The sequence below is a fragment of the Pseudophryne corroboree genome, chromosome 8 (assembly GCF_028390025.1).
Source record: "Pseudophryne corroboree isolate aPseCor3 chromosome 8, aPseCor3.hap2, whole genome shotgun sequence".
NCBI classification, from domain to species: Eukaryota; Metazoa; Chordata; class Amphibia; order Anura; family Myobatrachidae; genus Pseudophryne; species Pseudophryne corroboree.
In genome coordinates, this window is record NC_086451.1 from 481,622,718 (window position 1) to 481,641,073 (window position 18,356).

General features: G+C 49.7%; 1 protein-coding gene and 1 long non-coding RNA gene across 4 annotated transcripts in view; one reads left to right on the forward strand and one right to left on the reverse strand.

Moving 5' to 3' along the window:
* The window catches only part of LOC134949661 (uncharacterized), a 41,328-nt gene extending 35,319 nt beyond the window's left edge, over positions 1-6,009 (reverse strand). The window contains exon 1 of the long non-coding RNA XR_010183187.1: positions 5,850-6,009. This is a non-coding gene — a long non-coding RNA (uncharacterized LOC134949661). The remainder of the gene's footprint in view (positions 1-5,849) is intronic.
* Positions 1-18,356, forward strand: part of HDX (highly divergent homeobox) — a 166,886-nt gene that overhangs the window by 5,406 nt on the left and 143,124 nt on the right. For 2 of the 3 annotated variants that reach the window (XM_063938398.1, XM_063938399.1), the window contains exons 2-4: positions 10,053-10,162; positions 12,046-12,192; positions 13,600-14,700. In XM_063938398.1, coding sequence (XP_063794468.1) covers positions 10,094-10,162; positions 12,046-12,192; positions 13,600-14,700 — 1,317 coding nt within the window. In that variant the 5' untranslated portion in view covers positions 10,053-10,093. The remainder of the gene's footprint in view (positions 1-10,052; positions 10,163-12,045; positions 12,193-13,599; positions 14,701-18,356) is intronic. The other variant, XM_063938400.1, reaches the window with a different exon arrangement.

Here is an 18,356-nt window from a genome sequence, read left to right on the forward strand (position 1 = left end):
TACCTCCACCAGTACCCACTGCTTCATTGTATGACCCTGTGCCTCCACCAGTACCCACTGCTTCATTGTATGACCCTGTGCCTCCACCAGTACACACTGCTTCATTGCATGACCCTGTACCTCCACCAGTACCCACTGCTTCATTGCATGACCCTGTACCTCCACCAGTACCCACTTCTTCATTGTATGACCCTGTACCTCCACCAGTACACACTGCTTCATTGTATGACCCTGTACCTCCACCAGTACACACTGCTTCATTGTATGACCCTGTACCTCCACCAGTACACACTGCTTCATTGTATGACCCTGTACCTCCACCAGTACCCACTCCTTCATTGTATGACCCTGTACCTCCACCAGTACCCACTGCTTCATTGTATGACCCTGTACCTCCACCAGTACCCACTGCTTCATTGTATGACCCTGTACCTCCACCAGTACCCACTGCTTCATTGTATGACCCTGTACCTCCACCAGTACCCACTCCTTCATTGTATGACCCTGTACCTCCACCTTCCCTGCTGCTTCATTGTATGACCCTGTACCTCCACCAGTACCCACTCCTTCATTGTATGACCCTGTACCTCCACCAGTACCCACTGCTTCATTGTATGACCCTGTACCTCCACCAGTACCCACTGCTTCATTGTATGACCCTGTACCTCCACCAGTACCCACTGCTTCATTGTATGACCCTGTACCTCCACCAGTACCCACTGCTTCATTGTATGACCCTGTACCTCCACCAGTACCCACTGCTTCATTGTATGACCCTGTACCTCCACCAGTACCCACTGCTTCATTGTATGACCCTGTACCTCCACCAGTACCCACTGCTTCATTGTATGACCCTGTACCTCCACCAGTACCCACTGCTTCATTGTATGACCCTGTACCTCCACCAGTACCCACTGCTTCATTGTATGACCCTGTACCTCCACCAGTACCCACTGCTTCATTGTATGACCCTGTACCTCCACCAGTACCCACTGCTTCATTGTATGACCCTGTACCTCCACCAGTACCCACTGCTTCATTGTATGACCCTGTACCTCCACCAGTACCCACTGCTTCATTGTATGACCCTGTACCTCCACCAGTACCCACTGCTTCATTGTATGACCCTGTACCTCCACCAGTACCCACTCCTTCATTGTATGACCCTGTACCTCCACCAGTACCCACTGCTTCATTGTATGACCCTGTACCTCCACCAGTACCCACTGCTTCATTGTATGACCCTGTACCTCCACCTTCCCTGCTGCTACATTGTATCACCTACTCCATACCCACTGCTAGATTGTATCACCTACTCCATACCCACTGCTAGATTGTATCACCTACCCTGAACTGTACCTCCACCTCCTCTACATTGTATCACCTACCCTGAACTGTACCTCCACCTCCTCTACATTGTATCACCTACCCTACTGTACCTCCACCTCCTCTACATTGTATCACCTACCCTACTGTACCTCCACCTCCTCTACATTGTATCACCTACCCTACTGTATATAATGCTACATTGAATACTTACCATGTACCTCTACCTCCACCATTGCGCCTGTACCCACTATTGTATTGTATCATCTACCCCCATCCCTCCACCTCCTCTCTTGCACCTATACTCTCTGCTGCATTGTATCATCCGCCTTCTACCTCCACCTCTTCTGCTGCATCTGTACGCACTACTACTTTGTATAATCTACCATGTACCCACTACCATTTTATAAAATGTACTTGTATCCACTACTACACTGTCCTGTACCCACTGCTGTACTATATCTATCCAGTACCTCCATATTCTGTGCTACAATGTATCCATCCTGTACCCACTTCCTGCGCTACAATGCGTCCATCCTGTACCCACTTCCCGCGCTACAGTGCGTCCATCCTGTACCCACTTCCCGCGCTACTGTGCGTCCATCCTGTACCCACTTCCCGCGCTACTGTGCGTCCATCCTGTACCCACTTCCCGCGCTACAGTGCATCCATCCTGTACCCACTTCCCGCGCTACAGTGCGTCCATCCTGTACCCACTTCCCGCGCTACAGTGCGTCCATCCTGTACCCACTTCCCGCGCTACAGTGCGTCCATCCTGTACCCACTTCCCGCGCTACAGTGCGTCCATCCTGTATCCACTTCCCGCGCTACAGTGCGTCCATCCTGTACCCACTTCCCGCGCTACAGTGCGTCCATCCTGTACCCACTTCCCGCGCTACAGTGCGTCCATCCTGTACCCACTTCCCGCGCTACAGTGCGTCCATCCTGTACCCACTTCCCGCGCTACAGTGCGTCCATCCTGTACCCACTTCCCGCGCTACAGTGCGTCCATCCTGTACCCACTTCCCGCGCTACAGTGCGTCCATCCTGTACCCACTTCCCGCGCTACAGTGCGTCCATCCTGTACCCACTTCCCGCGCTACAGTGCGTCCATCCTGTACCCACTTCCCGCGCTACAATGCGTCCATCCTGTACCCACTTCCCGCGCTACAATGCGTCCATCCTGTACCCACTTCCCGCGCTACAATGCGTCCATCCTGTACCCACTTCCCGCGCTACAATGAGTCCATCCTGTACCCACTTTCCGCGCTACAATGCGTCCATCCTGTACCCACTTCCCGCGCTACAATGCGTCCATCCTGTACCCACTTCCCGCGCTACAATGCGTCCATCCTGTACCCACTTCCCGCGCTACAATGCGTCCATCCTGTACCCACTTCCCGCGCTACAATGCGTCCATCCTGTACCCACTTCCCGCGCTACAATGCATCCATCCTGTACCCACTTCCCGCGCTACAATGTATCCATCCTGTACCCACTTCCCGCGCTACATTCTATCATACTGACTTTCTACCATATATCATGTGCTACAACATGTGATGTACCTCCACTTCCTGCGCCAGTGTTGGACTGGGCCATGAAGGGTCTACCAGGGGTAATGCAGTGATAGGGGCCCAGGCTTCTGGACATAGGCAGTAAATGGTGCTATTGTATGCATGATAATGTACCAGATTAATAACAGGAATGCACTGTACAGAATACACCATCCTTCTGTGCAGTATAAATATAATGTATAATTCAAGCACACAGTCTGGAACCTGATCCCTAGAGCAGAAGGAGGGCCCTCAGGCAGTAGGTCCCACCAGGGATTTCCCCTGTTCCCCTGTGGGCCAGTCCGACCCTGTTCTGTGCTACAATGTATTATGTCCCTACTTCCTGCGCTACAGTAAATCCATCGCGTCCCCACTTCCTGCACTACAGTAAATCCATCGCGTCCCCACTTCCTGCGCTACGGTATATCCATCGCGTCCCCACTTCCTGCGCTACGGTATATCCATCGCGTCCCCACTTCCTGCGCTACGGTATATCCATCGCGTCCCCACTTCCTGCGCTACGGTATATCCATCGCGTCCCCACTTCCTGCGCTACGGTATATCCATCGCGTCCCCACTTCCTGCGCTACGGTAAATCCATCGCGTCCCCACTTCCTGCGCTACGGTAAATCCATCGCGTCCCCACTTCCTGCGCTACGGTATATCCATCATGTACCTGTTCTACAATGTATCATGCACCCCCACTTCCTGCGCTACGGTAAATCCATCGCGTCCCCACTTCCTGCGCTACGGTATATCCATCATGTACCTGTTCTACAATGTATTATGCACCCCCACTTCCTGCGCTACGGTATATCCATCATGTACCTGTTCTACAATGTATCATGCACCCCCACTTCCTGCGCTACGGTATATCCATCGCGTCCCCACTTCCTGCACTACGGTATATCCATCGCGTCCCCACTTCCTGCGATACGGTAAATCCATCGTGTCCCCACTTCCTGCGCTACGGTATATCCATCATGTACCTGTTCTACAATGTATCATGCACCCCCACTTCCTGCGCTACGGTATATCCATCGCGCCCCCACTTCCTGCGCTACGGTATATCCATCGCGTCCCCACTTCCTGCGCTACGGTATATCCATCGCGTCCCCACTTCCTGCGCTACGGTATATCCATCGCGTCCCCACTTCCTGCGCTACGGTAAATCCATCGCGTCCCCACTTCCTGCGCTACGGTAAATCCATCGCGTCCCCACTTCCTGCGCTACGGTATATCCATCATGTACCTGTTCTACAATGTATCATGCACCCCCACTTCCTGCACTACGGTATATCCATCGCGTCCCCACTTCCTGCACTACAGTATATCCATCGCGTCCCCACTTCCTGCACTACGGTATATCCATCGCGTCCCCACTTCCTGCGATACGGTAAATCCATCGTGTCCCCACTTCCTGCGCTACGGTATATCCATCATGTACCTGTTCTACAATGTATCATGCACCCCCACTTCCTGCACTACAGTATAACCCACTCTTACTTACTCTAGATCAGTGGTTCCTAAACTCGGCCCTCAAAGACCCCTAACAGTTCATGTTTTCCAGGTCTCCTCACAGAATCACATGGAAGTAATTCCACCTGTAGATCTTTTAAAATGTGTGAGTGAGTAAAGAGTACACCTGTGCACCTGCTGGGTGACCTGGAAAACATGACCTGTTTGAGTGCGTGAGGAGCGAGTTTGGGAACCACTGATTAAGACCCTCGAACCCTTCCATAAGGCATGCTCTGCTCCTCTACCCAACGCTTAGTGTATGGCTACTGTCACTTGTGCTGAACTGCTGAATAGCTGAGGAGGGTGTAACACCGGTGTATGCAGATATGTACGTGCAGGCATCACAACTGGGTGGACCAATATATCTGCATTGGCTGTGCGGCAGGGCCGACACGATATGTCTGTGCCTATGTCGGCATTGAATGTACCGCTACCGATAGATCACATACCAACACAGCCTAATCTACTCCCTGCGCTACAGTGTGTCAAGTCCCCACTCCCTGCGCTACGGTGTGTCAAGTCCCCACTCCCTGCGCTACGGTGTGTCAAGTCCCCACTCCCTGCGCTACGGTGTGTCAAGTCCCCACTCCCTGCGCTACGGTGTGTCAAGTCCCCACTCCCTGCGCTACGGTGTGTCAAGTCCCCACTCCCTGCGCTACGGTGTGTCAAGTCCCCACTCCCTGCGCTACGGTGTGTCAAGTCCCCACTCCCTGCGCTACGGTGTGTCAAGTCCCCACTCCCTGCGCTAGGGTGTGTCAAGTCCCCACTCCCTGCGCTAGGGTGTGTCAAGTCCCCACTCCCTGCGCTAGGGTGTGTCAAGTCCCCACTCCCTGCGCTAGGGTGTGTCAAGTCCCCACTCCCTGCGCTAGGGTGTGTCAAGTCCCCACTCCCTGCGCTAGGGTGTATCAAGTCCCCACTCCCTGCGCTAGGGTGTATCAAGTCCCCACTCCCTGCGCTACGGTGTATCAAGTCCCCACTCCCTGCGCTACGGTGTATCAAGTCCCCACTCCCTGCGCTACGGTGTATCAAGTCCCCACTCCCTGCGCTACGGTGTATCAAGTCCCGACTCCCTGCGCTACGGTGTATCAAGTCCCCACTCCCTGCGCTATGGTGTATATCAGGTACTCCTTTCCTGTGCTCTTTGCTACAGTTTCCAAGGTACTAACGTCCGATGTGTCATGTACCAGCAGCCCCTGTGCGACGGCATATCGCGTGCTGTACTCGCACCCAGTGTAACCCTGTATCACATCCCCACTTCCTGCCTCCTGGGTACATTGTACAGGGCCTATAGACATTGAGAATCCTTATCTTGTCACACTGCAAAATAAAAGAAAAATGAAATAACTTTTTCCTGCTTTATTTCCGCATTATAACCCTCAATATGAAAGTAAAAATAAGAATGAAACAAGATCACAAAATCTAAACAATTGATATCATTTATTAGTAAAATACCTGGTTCCTAAGAGTCAGCGTTATAGACTTGCCCGGGTACAGCCAGCGACCTCCCGGATCACACAGCCGGATTACTGCCCCCACCTGTAGGGGTTTCCATGACTTCAGAATAAAACCGGCTGCTCCTTGAGGATCCGACTACTAGCAGTGCGTGGTCATGCAAGGAATGTACCACGGATGGAAAGATGTTTTCCAGATGGCCCTGGGATAAAGTTGTGGAAGGCGCAAGTTAGGAGAAGGATACAAAAATATTTTGAAGGCTCTTACTCTCCCTCTGAGGGCCACACAAAGCATTGCTTAGAAGTGGAAAACGTATGTGTGACCGGACGGTCCCGTACGATAGCCCTCACAGCTTTGCGTCCCGTCCCCAGTACACAGAATGGATGTTTAGGTCACACGGGACCTGGCCAATTAGGGGATTCCCGCTTACAGTCAGTAACTGCCTGTTACTGACTCCACCCACTGCGCAGTGGGCGGGTACTACGCTGCCACCACCAGACTCCTAACCTGCCGTGGCATCTGGAACCACGGTACTGCTCTGTATACGTCGACACGCTGTCTTACCACACCTGTGCTGTGTGGCATTGATGAATCCCCACTAGTCGCTTGACTAGGCCTCTACCCGGTAGCTGGCTGGAGGCAGGGCTTGGAGATGCTGGTTACACCCTGGACAGTCGAAAAATAGAGCTAGGTTTCGCCTAGCCCTGCAGGACACAAGATGAAGGGGTCATCTTGAGGCAGATGAGGTTTATTTGCTCAAATAACCTGCTAGGGGCAACAGCAATACAGCGAGATGTTACAGCAGAAAGCAATTGGTATCATACACCTTGGAGCTCACAGGCCTCCTCTTTTTATACAGTAAAACCACACATTGCATTTTAAAAGGATATAAGTGCATGAAGCAATTTCCTCCTTCCTGTCACACAGAAAGTTTGGTGTTATTTAAACTCCATCCTCTACCACCTGGCAGTTTAACATTCTCTATTGACACATTTATCACATAGCTTCAAAATACGGTTGTATTTGATTTCCCAAACAAATGTTCCTCATCCTTCCATTCAGGATTCATATATCAATCAAACCAGCTACATAAATAAATACAAGTTCCAAACCCATACCAATCCATACCACTTTACATATGGGATAAGGAAATCCCCTGTGATTAACATCTTTCCCTGAGGAACTCACACTACCAGCCATTACCTGCCGTGCACTGCCCAACATCAAAAGGTTTTGTCATTCACACATCTGCTAGCAGAGGGCAATTAGCATGCCATTTCCTAGGCACAGAAGATAAGGGATCCTTATTCAGACAGATATGCATTTTTCCCTTTAAAATATGTGATTACATCTTAAATACAAATACATTTAAACATGCAATCCTACAACTGTGCACAGAGCACTATGTAGGACGTGTTAAAACTCATCATTAAACATATTTTTAAACAGTCCGCGCCCAGCGCGGTAAGTACATTTCAAATATGGTGCCTAGCACCAGTTGTCCTTAAAATGGCACTGGGCACTTAAGCGCTAACCCCTTACGTGCCGTGGACGCCATTAACCATGTGGCCGCCAGGGTCTCCGGGCCACAGTATGCATCACCAACACCTTGCCCATACTTGCCTACTATCTTGGAATGGCCGGAGGCTCCCAAGTCTCAGGTGGCACTCCCAGGCACCAGAAAGAGCAGTCAAGTCTCCCAGAGCTGCACCGCATACGCTTGGCACCGTCCACTTTGAGTAAAGCGGGTGGTACAGGCGGCCAATAACACGATTTGTGCTGAATCCCAGAGGAGCAAGACAGGACGTTGGCAAGTTGCCTAGATCGGGCCGTTCCTGCAAAATGGATGACAGAGCCAGGAGGATATGGAGCAGGGAAGCTGCAGAGAGGCCAACTGGAACTTTGTAGGACCTAAAAGGTCTTTATGGATGAGATTGGTTGGTCTGTGCATGTGACAATTATCTCCAAAGCATTACGCAAAGCTGGCCTGTATGGCAGGGTGGCTGGAGGGAAGCCTCTGCTGAGACAGTGCCAGACTCTGGATCATTTGTGCTTTGCAGAAAAATACATGGAAGATTCTGGTGCCATGAGGCCAAAGGTTGTGGGGTCAGATGAGACAAAGGGAGAACTTTTGGACTGAAAACCAATGACACTACACCACCCAAAGCACCCCATAACTACAGTGAGTTAATGACTGTGGCAACATTATGTAGTGGGGGGTTCTCTTCAGCAGGGGCTGGGCAATTGGTCAGGACTGAAGGGAGGATGGATGCTTCCAAGTAACCCATCTCTTGGAGCTAAACCTGCAGTCCTCCTCTAGACAGCTGAAGATGGCAGGAGGTTCCACCTTCCAGCACAAGGACCCGAACATACCACCAAGGAAACAGTGCTATAAGGATAGGAAGGTGGATGTCTTGGGAGTAAGAGCCATGACCTACATCCGATAGAACGTCCATGGATGGACATGGAGAGCCGGTCATCACTGGTCACCGTGTAATCGGACTAAGCCTGAACAATTCTGCAAGGAAGAATGGCCAAATATTCCCCCATTTAGGTGCTCAGCACTGGTGGAGACCTATCCAGACAGGTGTATGGCTGTAAAAGGGGACCCTACAAAGTACTTCATCAGGGGACTCTGAACTTCTCCAACCCGCTTATTCTTGTGTTTCACTTTTTATTACTTATAGGAGTGATTGCTTTTTATCATTCTTTGACTGTTGTAAGGCAGAATGTGTAAATAAAGCTGGAAAAAGTTCTGGGGTGTAATGTGACAAGGGGTTAGGATCATTGCTTGAAGTGCGCCGGTGTACACCGGTATGGCATACCGGCAGTTCAAGCACCAAACTTCTTTTTTTCCCAGTCCCGATCACTGTGGCGGGGCGGCCCGTAATAACCCACTCCTCACATGGCAGCTGCTTGCTGGGTAAAAGTTTCCCCCCAGTAGCAGCCCCGCGGGGACGGACGCCTGCAGCGCTGGTGAACTGACAGGTGGCTCTATCCATGCAGGTGTAGCAGTTACTATGCTCTGGAAAACTCATGTACCCATAGCTCCTCCTACCGCTTTTACACCTGACCCGGGACTTACCCCTTTTCCACTGCGACACTGACCCGGGATATTCCCAGGTCAGCGCTGTTTACACTGCACAAGAGTGTAGTCTCTTTAGACCAGTGCTAGGAGAGGACAACTCTACGCACTGGCAAATCTGGCAGATTGGGACCCCCGAGTCGTGGTCTCAATGCTGATAGGCAACACACCCTCATTGAAGTTGCCGCATGTCACAATGGGGGTAAGCCCAGGTGGCAGCTGCTGGGCTACCTCTGGCGTGCACCATCACAGAGCACCGCTTGCTATCACCTAGCAGCGCAGACAGCGAGCGCGTGACACTGTGGTTCAGGAGGTACTCTCCACATACTGTAAATGGGTCCCTGGTCGGATTACCCTGGTTACCCGTTTACACTGCCCCTTAACCCAGGTCCTACCCATGTCCAACCCAGCTCGCTGCCCGTGTTGGATTCCCAGTAAATGGACCAGGTTTTTTTCTTTTGGAACCCTTTTCCACAGAATAAAGACCCAGGTTGAAGCCCATTCATGTTCAAAAACCCGTGTTTTTCAAGGCAGTGGAAAAGGGGGTCTCAGTCTTTGGCTGTACTCTTACCAGATTCCCGACACCCGTGTCCTTCCAACAGCTGTTGCCATGAGTGAAACCCAAGCCTCACCGCTCCTGTCCTCTTAGGGAAACGCCCCCTTTTCTGGCACCGCAACACCCTGGAGTGAACACCAAAACCATTTACATTTTCCATACCCCCACATCAGCCACTGGTTATGATGACTTTTTCTGTAGGTGCTATATACACCACCGGGATGCATAGACGACATCTTATAGTGTATACACCCGCATCCCACCACCAGGATGCTTTGACGTATTCCGCATCTATAGCAGGGATACATAGACATGTATACTATATATACCAGGGTACCTTATGTATAATGATGGTCAGGAGAAATGCGGGCGGCCAGCTTTGAGTGGAGCGCAGTCTAGGACGTGCGCCTCCAGTTTATGTTGGACCCACTGGGAGCTCCTAAAGCACTGTAGACCCTCAGGTCACCCCAGTCTGATCTAGAACATGCTGAGTATCTGTAACGCCCGATAGACGGGATACATCAGGAGTAGAACATATAACCTATGATGTCTCCTGCTTTAGGATTGAGGACGTTCTGCCAGTGAAGCCGCGACAGCTCCACCATGGAGGGAACAATGCACCCCAATGTCGGGGAAGTCACCTCTACAGGGTCTCAGGGATATCAGCAAGAGGTAAGGAACTCGTCACTTGTTAAACTCTTGACTAAACACTTAAAAAAATTGTGCATAATAACATTTGTCCACCTCGTTCAGGGAGGGGATTTTATAAAAATAAATGTAGCGTTTTTTATTGTTAACATCACTCCTGCTCCTACTTATCATTGTTACCTACCTGCCTCATTATCTTCTCATCGCCCAATAGTATAGCATTACGTACAGGGAACTGGTCTATGGAGAAGTTTGGCTGCTGTGCAGGGCTCTCATAGATGCACAGTGGACCTCTGCGCACAGCAATTACACATCAATACACCAGAGGGAACGACGTTAACTTGACGCTTCATAAATACATTTTTGCACTCATTTAGACGGACATCTTTTGTTCGTGATCCGTTGCTGTGTGCTTTAAGAACGGCTGGGTGCAGCAAATGCCTTTCTGACACCCCTATATCCATACTGGTAGGACAGGCCTGATTGCAGACCATGAAAAAGGTGGAATTTCTGGGAGGGGTTTGGACAGACCTGGGTGGGGCTTATTCTGTTATAATTTCACACGTCCCCATGTTGGCATGTACGCCATGACGGTCTCCCAGAATCACGTGTGACTACTAATAATACCCCAGCTGTAAACATAAAGTAATGGGGCATTAATTGCAGCAATGCAATACCTAATACCTAGAAGGATATATTGGCCCTCATTCCGAGTTGATCGCTCGCTAGCTACTTTTTGCAGCCGTGCAAACGATTAGTCGCCGCCAACGGGGGAGTGTATTTTCGCTTTGCAAGTGTGCGATCGCATGTGCAGCCGAGCGGGGCAATTTTTTTTTTTGCAGTTTCAGAGTAGGTCTGAACTTACTCTGCCGCTGTGATCACTTCAGTCTGTCCGGTGCCGGAATTGGCGTCAGACACCCACCCTGCAAACGCCTGGACACGCCTGCGTTTTTCCAACTACTCCCAGAAAACGGTCAGTTGACACCCATAAACGCCCTCTTCCTGTCAATCTCCTTGCGATCAGCTGTGCGAATGGATTCGACTCTGGAAGCATTGCACAGCAACGATGCAGTTTGTACCCGTACGACGCGCATGCACATTGCGGTGCATGCGCAGTAGTAACCTGATCGCTGCACTGCGAAAATTGGCAGCGTGCGATCAACTGAGAATGACCCCCATTGTTCCATTGCTCAAGTTGATTATCATATTTCCACCCGAGCAAGAGGAAAGCTCCACAGGACTATAAATACGTGCATGGGTTACGGAAGGCGTCACCACTTGTTTTATAAAAAATTAGCAGTGTTTCATAATTTCCTCTCTGTTCTGCTCCACGTGTAGGCTGAAAACATACAGGTGGCACCATTGCTTTGTGTTTATTAATTGTATTCATCAAATGTAAAATACTTATGAATGAATGTATGTATAAAAATAAGAATTTACCATGTCACTGATTATACTGCCTGTAGAGCTCATGAGTACAGGTGCCATTGTTTGACTTCTCTTACGTCCCATAATTTCATTGTCTTCACCAGAGCTCTCCTGTTAATTTATGGTGTGATAATTCTCCACGATAGCTGGGGGTCTGAAGGCTCGCGGCACAGAATAGGTGACATCACTGTGGGCAGAGTGACCTCATTAGGGTATGGTCAGATAGAGGAAGGAATAATAAGACACTAAGTGTGCCCGTAGTCTGTAGAGAAGGATAATAAAACTAGCATACACCGTCCCCTCTGCCGGGCGTAATTAGGCACAGAAAAGCTTTCAGGTCACAGTCCCTTTAAAATACTGGGTGACTGATATTTCTGCTCATTATTTTTCGAGAGATTTTAACAGCATTTTGGAAATATTACAAGCATCCCCCGCTATGGTTTCGCTGTTAATTAATAGCCTGTCTTCTACTTTTGCAGATGAATCTTCGTTCTGTTTTTACCGCGGAGCAGCAGAGAATATTGCAGCGGTATTATGAAAATGGCATGAGAAATCAGAGTAAAAGTTGCTTTCAGCTTATTTTACAATGTGCCCAAGAGACAAAATTAGACTTCAGTGTAGTCAGGGTAAGTAGCCAGGGATCCAGTAACGTACTGTTCTGTTACCGCCGGCTGCCTAGAGCGCACACGGGAGCCTGATGATGTCATTGTATCGATGAACCAGACAATAGGCCAGTTTCATCACAAATACGTATACGCGATTCTTCTGTTCTGCTACCGCCGGCTGCGTAGAGTGCACACGGGAACATTTTTGCAGACATAGGGAAATGTACCGACGGCCAGCTTTCTATGGGCTCCCAGCACCCTGGCCCGTGGGCCCATCATGTACTAACCCCCACAATTGGGAGCGAGACCCAAAGCCTAAGTGGTGAGGACTTTGTTTTGTTTTCACCCCGTTGGTACGCAGATTTGCAGGAGTTGGTGACGCTCTCCCGTTTGCAGATTAAATAGGCGCTTGCCCACTTGTTGCCAACTTTTGTGACAAGCATCCCAGAATCTGTGCAAGAGCCACAATGGTTTTTGGCGCTGACATATTACATACGAATGGGAATTATTTCACAAAATCAACTTCCTCTATGGTGAAGCCAAGTAAGCCCAAAGCTTCCACCCCATCCAAAATTGTCCAGGTACATAATTATCTGTATATTGGCACGAGTTCAGCTGCAAAACCACTTCTTTACCAAAGTACCATGGACTATGCTCCATTACATCCAGTGGAACTGGGTTCTGTGACCCCCGGGGATTGTCTCTGGATAATGGCCCTCATTCCGAGTTGTTCGCTCGGTAAATTTCATCGCATCGCAGCGATTTTCCGCTTAGTGCGCATGCGCAATGTTCGCACTGCGACTGCGCCAAGTAAATTTGCTATGCACTTAGTAATTTTACTCACGGCTTTTTCATCGTTCTGGCGATCGTAATGTGATTGACAGGAAATGGGTGTTACTGGGCGGAAACAGGCCGTTTTATGGGCGTGTGGGAAAAAACGCAGGAGTGGCCGGAGAAACGGAGGAGTGTCTGGGCGAACGCTGGGTGTGTTTGTGACGTCAAACCAGGAACGACAAGCACTGAACTGATCGCAGATGCCGAGTAAGTCTGGAGCTGCTCAGAAACTGCTACGAGGTGTGTAATCGCAATATTGCGATTACTTCGGTCGCAATTTTAAGATGCTAAGATTCACTCCCAGTAGGCGGCGGCTTAGCGTGAGCAACTCTGCTAAAATCGCCTTGCGAGCGATCAACTCGGAATGAGGGCCAATGTTCTGATTGCTGGCTGGATTTGTCATGCCAATACCTAAATGTTAGCCACAGGCTGTTACTAAACAGGAGAGCACCTTTGTACAGCGTGATAGTTTTACTCTGCTGCCGCTATTATATCCTCATTTTTGCCATTTACAGTCACTGTTTTTGTAACTTGCGTTTTTTGGGGATTATTACATGGGGTCTCATATCTGCACTGTCTCCTCTATCTCCACAGACCTGGGTCGGCAACAAACGGAGGAAGATGAGTAGTAAAATTTACATCGAGCCTAGCGCCCCGCTTCAAGGCCCTGTATCCAGTTCCCCTTCACGGCCCCCGGAAGGGATGGCCAGAAACGTGCCAAATATCTCTCATAGCCAGCCCCCTCGGACGACTTCTGGTGGCGATTTCATGAGGACATGCGTGTACAGTCCAAGCAATGCGTCTGCCAGACAAGGGACCACGACGCTGACCACAACTCCGAAACCCGCCGGCCAGAGACCGGTTGTACGGAATGAGAGCGAGTACCTCAAGCTTCAGGCTCCGGTGCAGCGGCCGGCACCCGTGGTGAAAAACTCCTTGCCGCAGCTGGAAGATAAAACCGCGGCGATGCCGCGGCAGCAAAATGTAGCAAATCCGAACACGCTATACGCCAAGAAAAACTTTGCCGGCTCTCCTAGTCAAATAATAGAAAGAATTGCCCCTCAAAAGACAATGTCTTGGACCTTAAAAAATGTAGCAGAGCATCCTGCGGCCCAGCGGTTACACAAAGCAGAGCAGCCCAGCGTAAGTCCCATCTCACATAGCTCTGCTGGGTCGCAGCGGAACAGAGACTCTTCTTGCGGCCTGAAGAACCTTGAGATCCGGGAAGTATTTTCTTTGGCTCCTACAGAACATTCTTCCAGGACTTTCGGGTTAGGACTAGAGGAGAGGCCCCGGCCGGTGGAGAGTAATTGTTTTTCTATTGCTATGGAAACGGGGGACGTCAATGACGAATACGCTCGGGAGGAGGAACTGGCTTCCATGGGTGCGCAAAACCAGATGAGTTCCCGCTTTAGGGAGTGTAACAGTTCCCCGCAAGCAGAAAACAGGTGTACGTTGTCCCCAGTTCCTGTAAGGACGGGAAGTGCCAAAATACATCCAGCCAACACAAGAGACGCGCCCCAGGAAAACCCCGTATATCAGAACAGTGACTATTACATGCCGCATAATACCTCAGCTCACAACGCAGCCAGCACGCAGTACAGCGGCAGTAACTCATCCCGGAACAACGCGCATCGACACTACAACGTAAACCCTCAGCCTGGCGGACTGTTACAGAACCCAAATAGCTACCAGGTAAGGGTCACCCCGTTATACCAGGCGATCACTGTATGGTGAAAGAGAAGGGTCTCAGGGGGACACGTATCAAGCCATGGAGAGAGAGAAAACGGAGTCGTTTCCCAAAGTATCCAATCAGCTTTGAGCTCTCAACATGTGTATGTAATTACAGTTACAAGCTGATTGACTGACTGCTTCGTGCAGCTTTGCTTTATCTTTCCAAGGCTTGGTACACCTCCCCCACGTAGAGTGGACAATGCTCAGACTTATGGTTTTAGGTCTTTACTTAAAATACATCAATCTGGGGGATCACTGATCCCTATTCCCTGTGTGCAGATCACACTGCGGATAGTAAATGTGTGGCCATAGCCCTATAGTGCATACTGTATGTATACAGAGGTAAGACGCAGCATAATGTAACATTGTCCGGATGAGACCGTGTATCTCCCTTCCATAGCTGTAACCATTGCTGTGTCACACACCTCGTTCTCTATGCAGCGTACACTACAGATGATCACACTGCGGATAGTAAATGTGTGGCCATAGCCCTATAGTGCATACTGTATGTATACAGAGGTAAGACGCAGCATAATGTAACATTGTCCGGATGAGACCGTGCATCTCCCTTCCCTAGCTATAACCATTGCTGTGTCACACACCTCGTTCTCTATGCAGCGTACACTACAGATGATCACACTGCGGATAGTAAATGTGTGGCCATAGCCCTATAGTGCATACTGTATGTATACAGAGGTAAGACGCAGCATAATGTAACATTGTCCGGATGAGACCGTGTATCTCCCTTCCATAGCTGTAACCATTGCTGTGTCACACAGCTCGTTCTCTTCTCTATGCAGCGTACACTACAGATGATCACACTGCAGATAGTAAGTGCATGGCCATAGCCCTATAGTGCATACTGTATGTATACAGAGGTAAGACGCGGCATAATGTAACATTGTCCGGATGAGACAGTGTATCTCCCTTCCATAGCTGTAACCATTGCTGTGTCACACACCTCGTTCTCTATGCAGCGTACACTACAGATGATCACACTGCGGATAGTAAATGTGTGGCCATAGCCCTATAGTGCATACTGTATGTATACAGAGGTAAGACGCAGCATAATGTAACATTGTCCGGATGAGACAGTGTATCTCCCTTCCATAGCTGTAACCATTGCTGTGTCACACACCTCGTTCTCTATGCAGCGTACACTACAGATGATCACACTGCGGATAGTAAATGTGTGGCCATAGCCCTATAGTGCATACTGTATGTATACAGAGGTAAGACGCAGCATAATGTAACATTGTCCGGATGAGACAGTGTATCTCCCTTCCATAGCTGTAACCATTGCTGTGTCACACAGCTCGTTCTCTATGCAGCGTACACTACAGATGATCAGCTGCAGGAAATGTGCCGTCTGCTAAGATGTACAGCACTGTCATTAGCCTTAGCTACGGAGCCATTTATAACATATATTGGCTGTGACATATATAAACTCTCCGGGTCCCGTTATTATAACAAGCCAACATTCCAGGGAAAAAGCATGCAGCCGCTACAGCAGTCCCATTACCAAGCACTGTGTATGGGTCTATCGAGAAGAGCTGGTGTTCTAATGAGATGTAGTTCTGATCCCGGGATATAAGGGGTTTCAGTGTCCTCCTGGCAGCTGCAGACCTCACGGTGCTGCTAGGGATGAGATGGCAAGAGGCCCCCTCACTCGTACTGAAGGATGGAGCGATGGAACCCTCCCACCTGCATAAGGGACAAAGATGAAAGAAACGGTAAGGGACAGAGATTAGGAGGAGGTCATACAAGGGGAAGGGGGCCGAGATGAGAGAGATGGATAGAAGAGGGTGACAGACATAAGGGGCACAGATGGGGAAGGGGGTACAGAAATAAGATAGAGGGGGGGCAGATGAGAGAGTGATGGGCAGGGGACCGAAATGGATGTGGATCATCTAGGTCGACAATGTTTAGGTCGACAGGGGTTGAATGTCGACAAGGTTTCTAGGTCGACAGGTTAAAAGGTCGACATGAGTTTTTTTGTGGGGTTTGTGTCGTTTTCTGCGTACAGTGACCGGGAAGCCGAATTAGTGCACAGTGTTCCCTCGCCATGCTTCGGGCAGATTACCGTTCCAACCGTAGTCCACGTGGATAGTTACGTATGAAAAAGTAAAAAAAAAATATATATATATATATATTTTTTAAACTCATGTCGACCTATTGACCTGTCGACCTAGCACATGTCGACCTAGAAACCCTGTTGACCTAGTGACTGTCTACCTATAGTGGTCGACCTAAACATTGTCAACCTAGACAGTGTCGATGTTCAGACCAGATCCTGACAGAAAATAAGAATTTACTCACCGGTAATTCTATTTCTCGTAGTCCGTAGTGGATGCTGGGAACTCCGTAAGGACCATGGGGAATAGACGGGCTCCGTGGGAGACTGGGCACTCTAAAGAAAGATTAGGTACTATCTGGTGTGCACTGGCTCCTCCCTCTATGCCCCTCCTCCAGACCTCAGTTAAGGAAACTGTGCCCGGAAGAGCTGACATTACAAGGAAAGGATTTTGTAATCCAGGGTAAAACTCATACCAGCCACACCAATCACACTGTACAACTTGTGATAACCTTACCCAGTTAACAGTATAAACAACAACTGAGCATCACTCAACCGATGCTACATAACCATAACCCTTTGTTAAGCAATAACTATATACACGTATTGCAGAAAGTCCGCACTTGGGACGGGCACCCAGCATCCACTACGGACTACGAGAAATAGAATTACCGGTGAGTAAATTCTTATTTTCTCTGACGTCCTAGTGGATGCTGGGAACTCCGTAAGGACCATGGGGATTATACCAAAGCTCCCAAACGGGCGGGAGAGTGCGGATGACTCTGCAGCACCGAATGAGCAAACACAAGGTCCTCCTCAGCCAGGGTATCAAACTTGTAGAACTTTGCAAAGGTGTTTGAACCCGACCAAGTAGCCGCTCGGCAAAGCTGTAAAGCCGAGACCCCTCGGGCAGCCGCCCAAGAAGAGCCCACCTTCCTTGTGGAATGGGCTTTTACTGATTTTGGATGCGGCAATCCAGCCGCAGAATGAGCCAGCTGAATCGTGCTACAGATCCAGCGAGCAATAGTTTGCTTTGAAGCAGGAGCACCCAGCTTGTTGGGTGCATGCAGGATAAACAGCGAGTCAGTCTTCCTGACTCCAGCCGTTCTGGAAACATATATTTTCAAAGCCCTGACTACGTCCAGCAACTTGGAGTCTTCCAAGTCCCGAGTAGCCGCAGGCACCACAATAGGTTGGTTCAAATGAAACGATGATGCCACCTTTGGGAGAAATTGGGGACGAGTCCTCAATTCTGCCCTGTCCATATGGAAGATCAGATATGGGCTTTTACATGACAAAGCCGCCAATTCCGACACACGCCTAGCCGATGCTAAGGCCAACAGCCTGACCACTTTCCACGTGAGATACTTTAGTTCCACGGTCTTAAGTGGCTCAAACCAGTGAGATTTCAGGAAATCCAACACAACGTTAAGATCCCAGGGTGCCACTGGTGGCACAAAAGGGGGCTGAATATGCAGCACTCCCTTAACAAACGTCTGAACCTCAGGCAGTGAAGCCAGTTCTTTTTGAAAGAAAATGGATA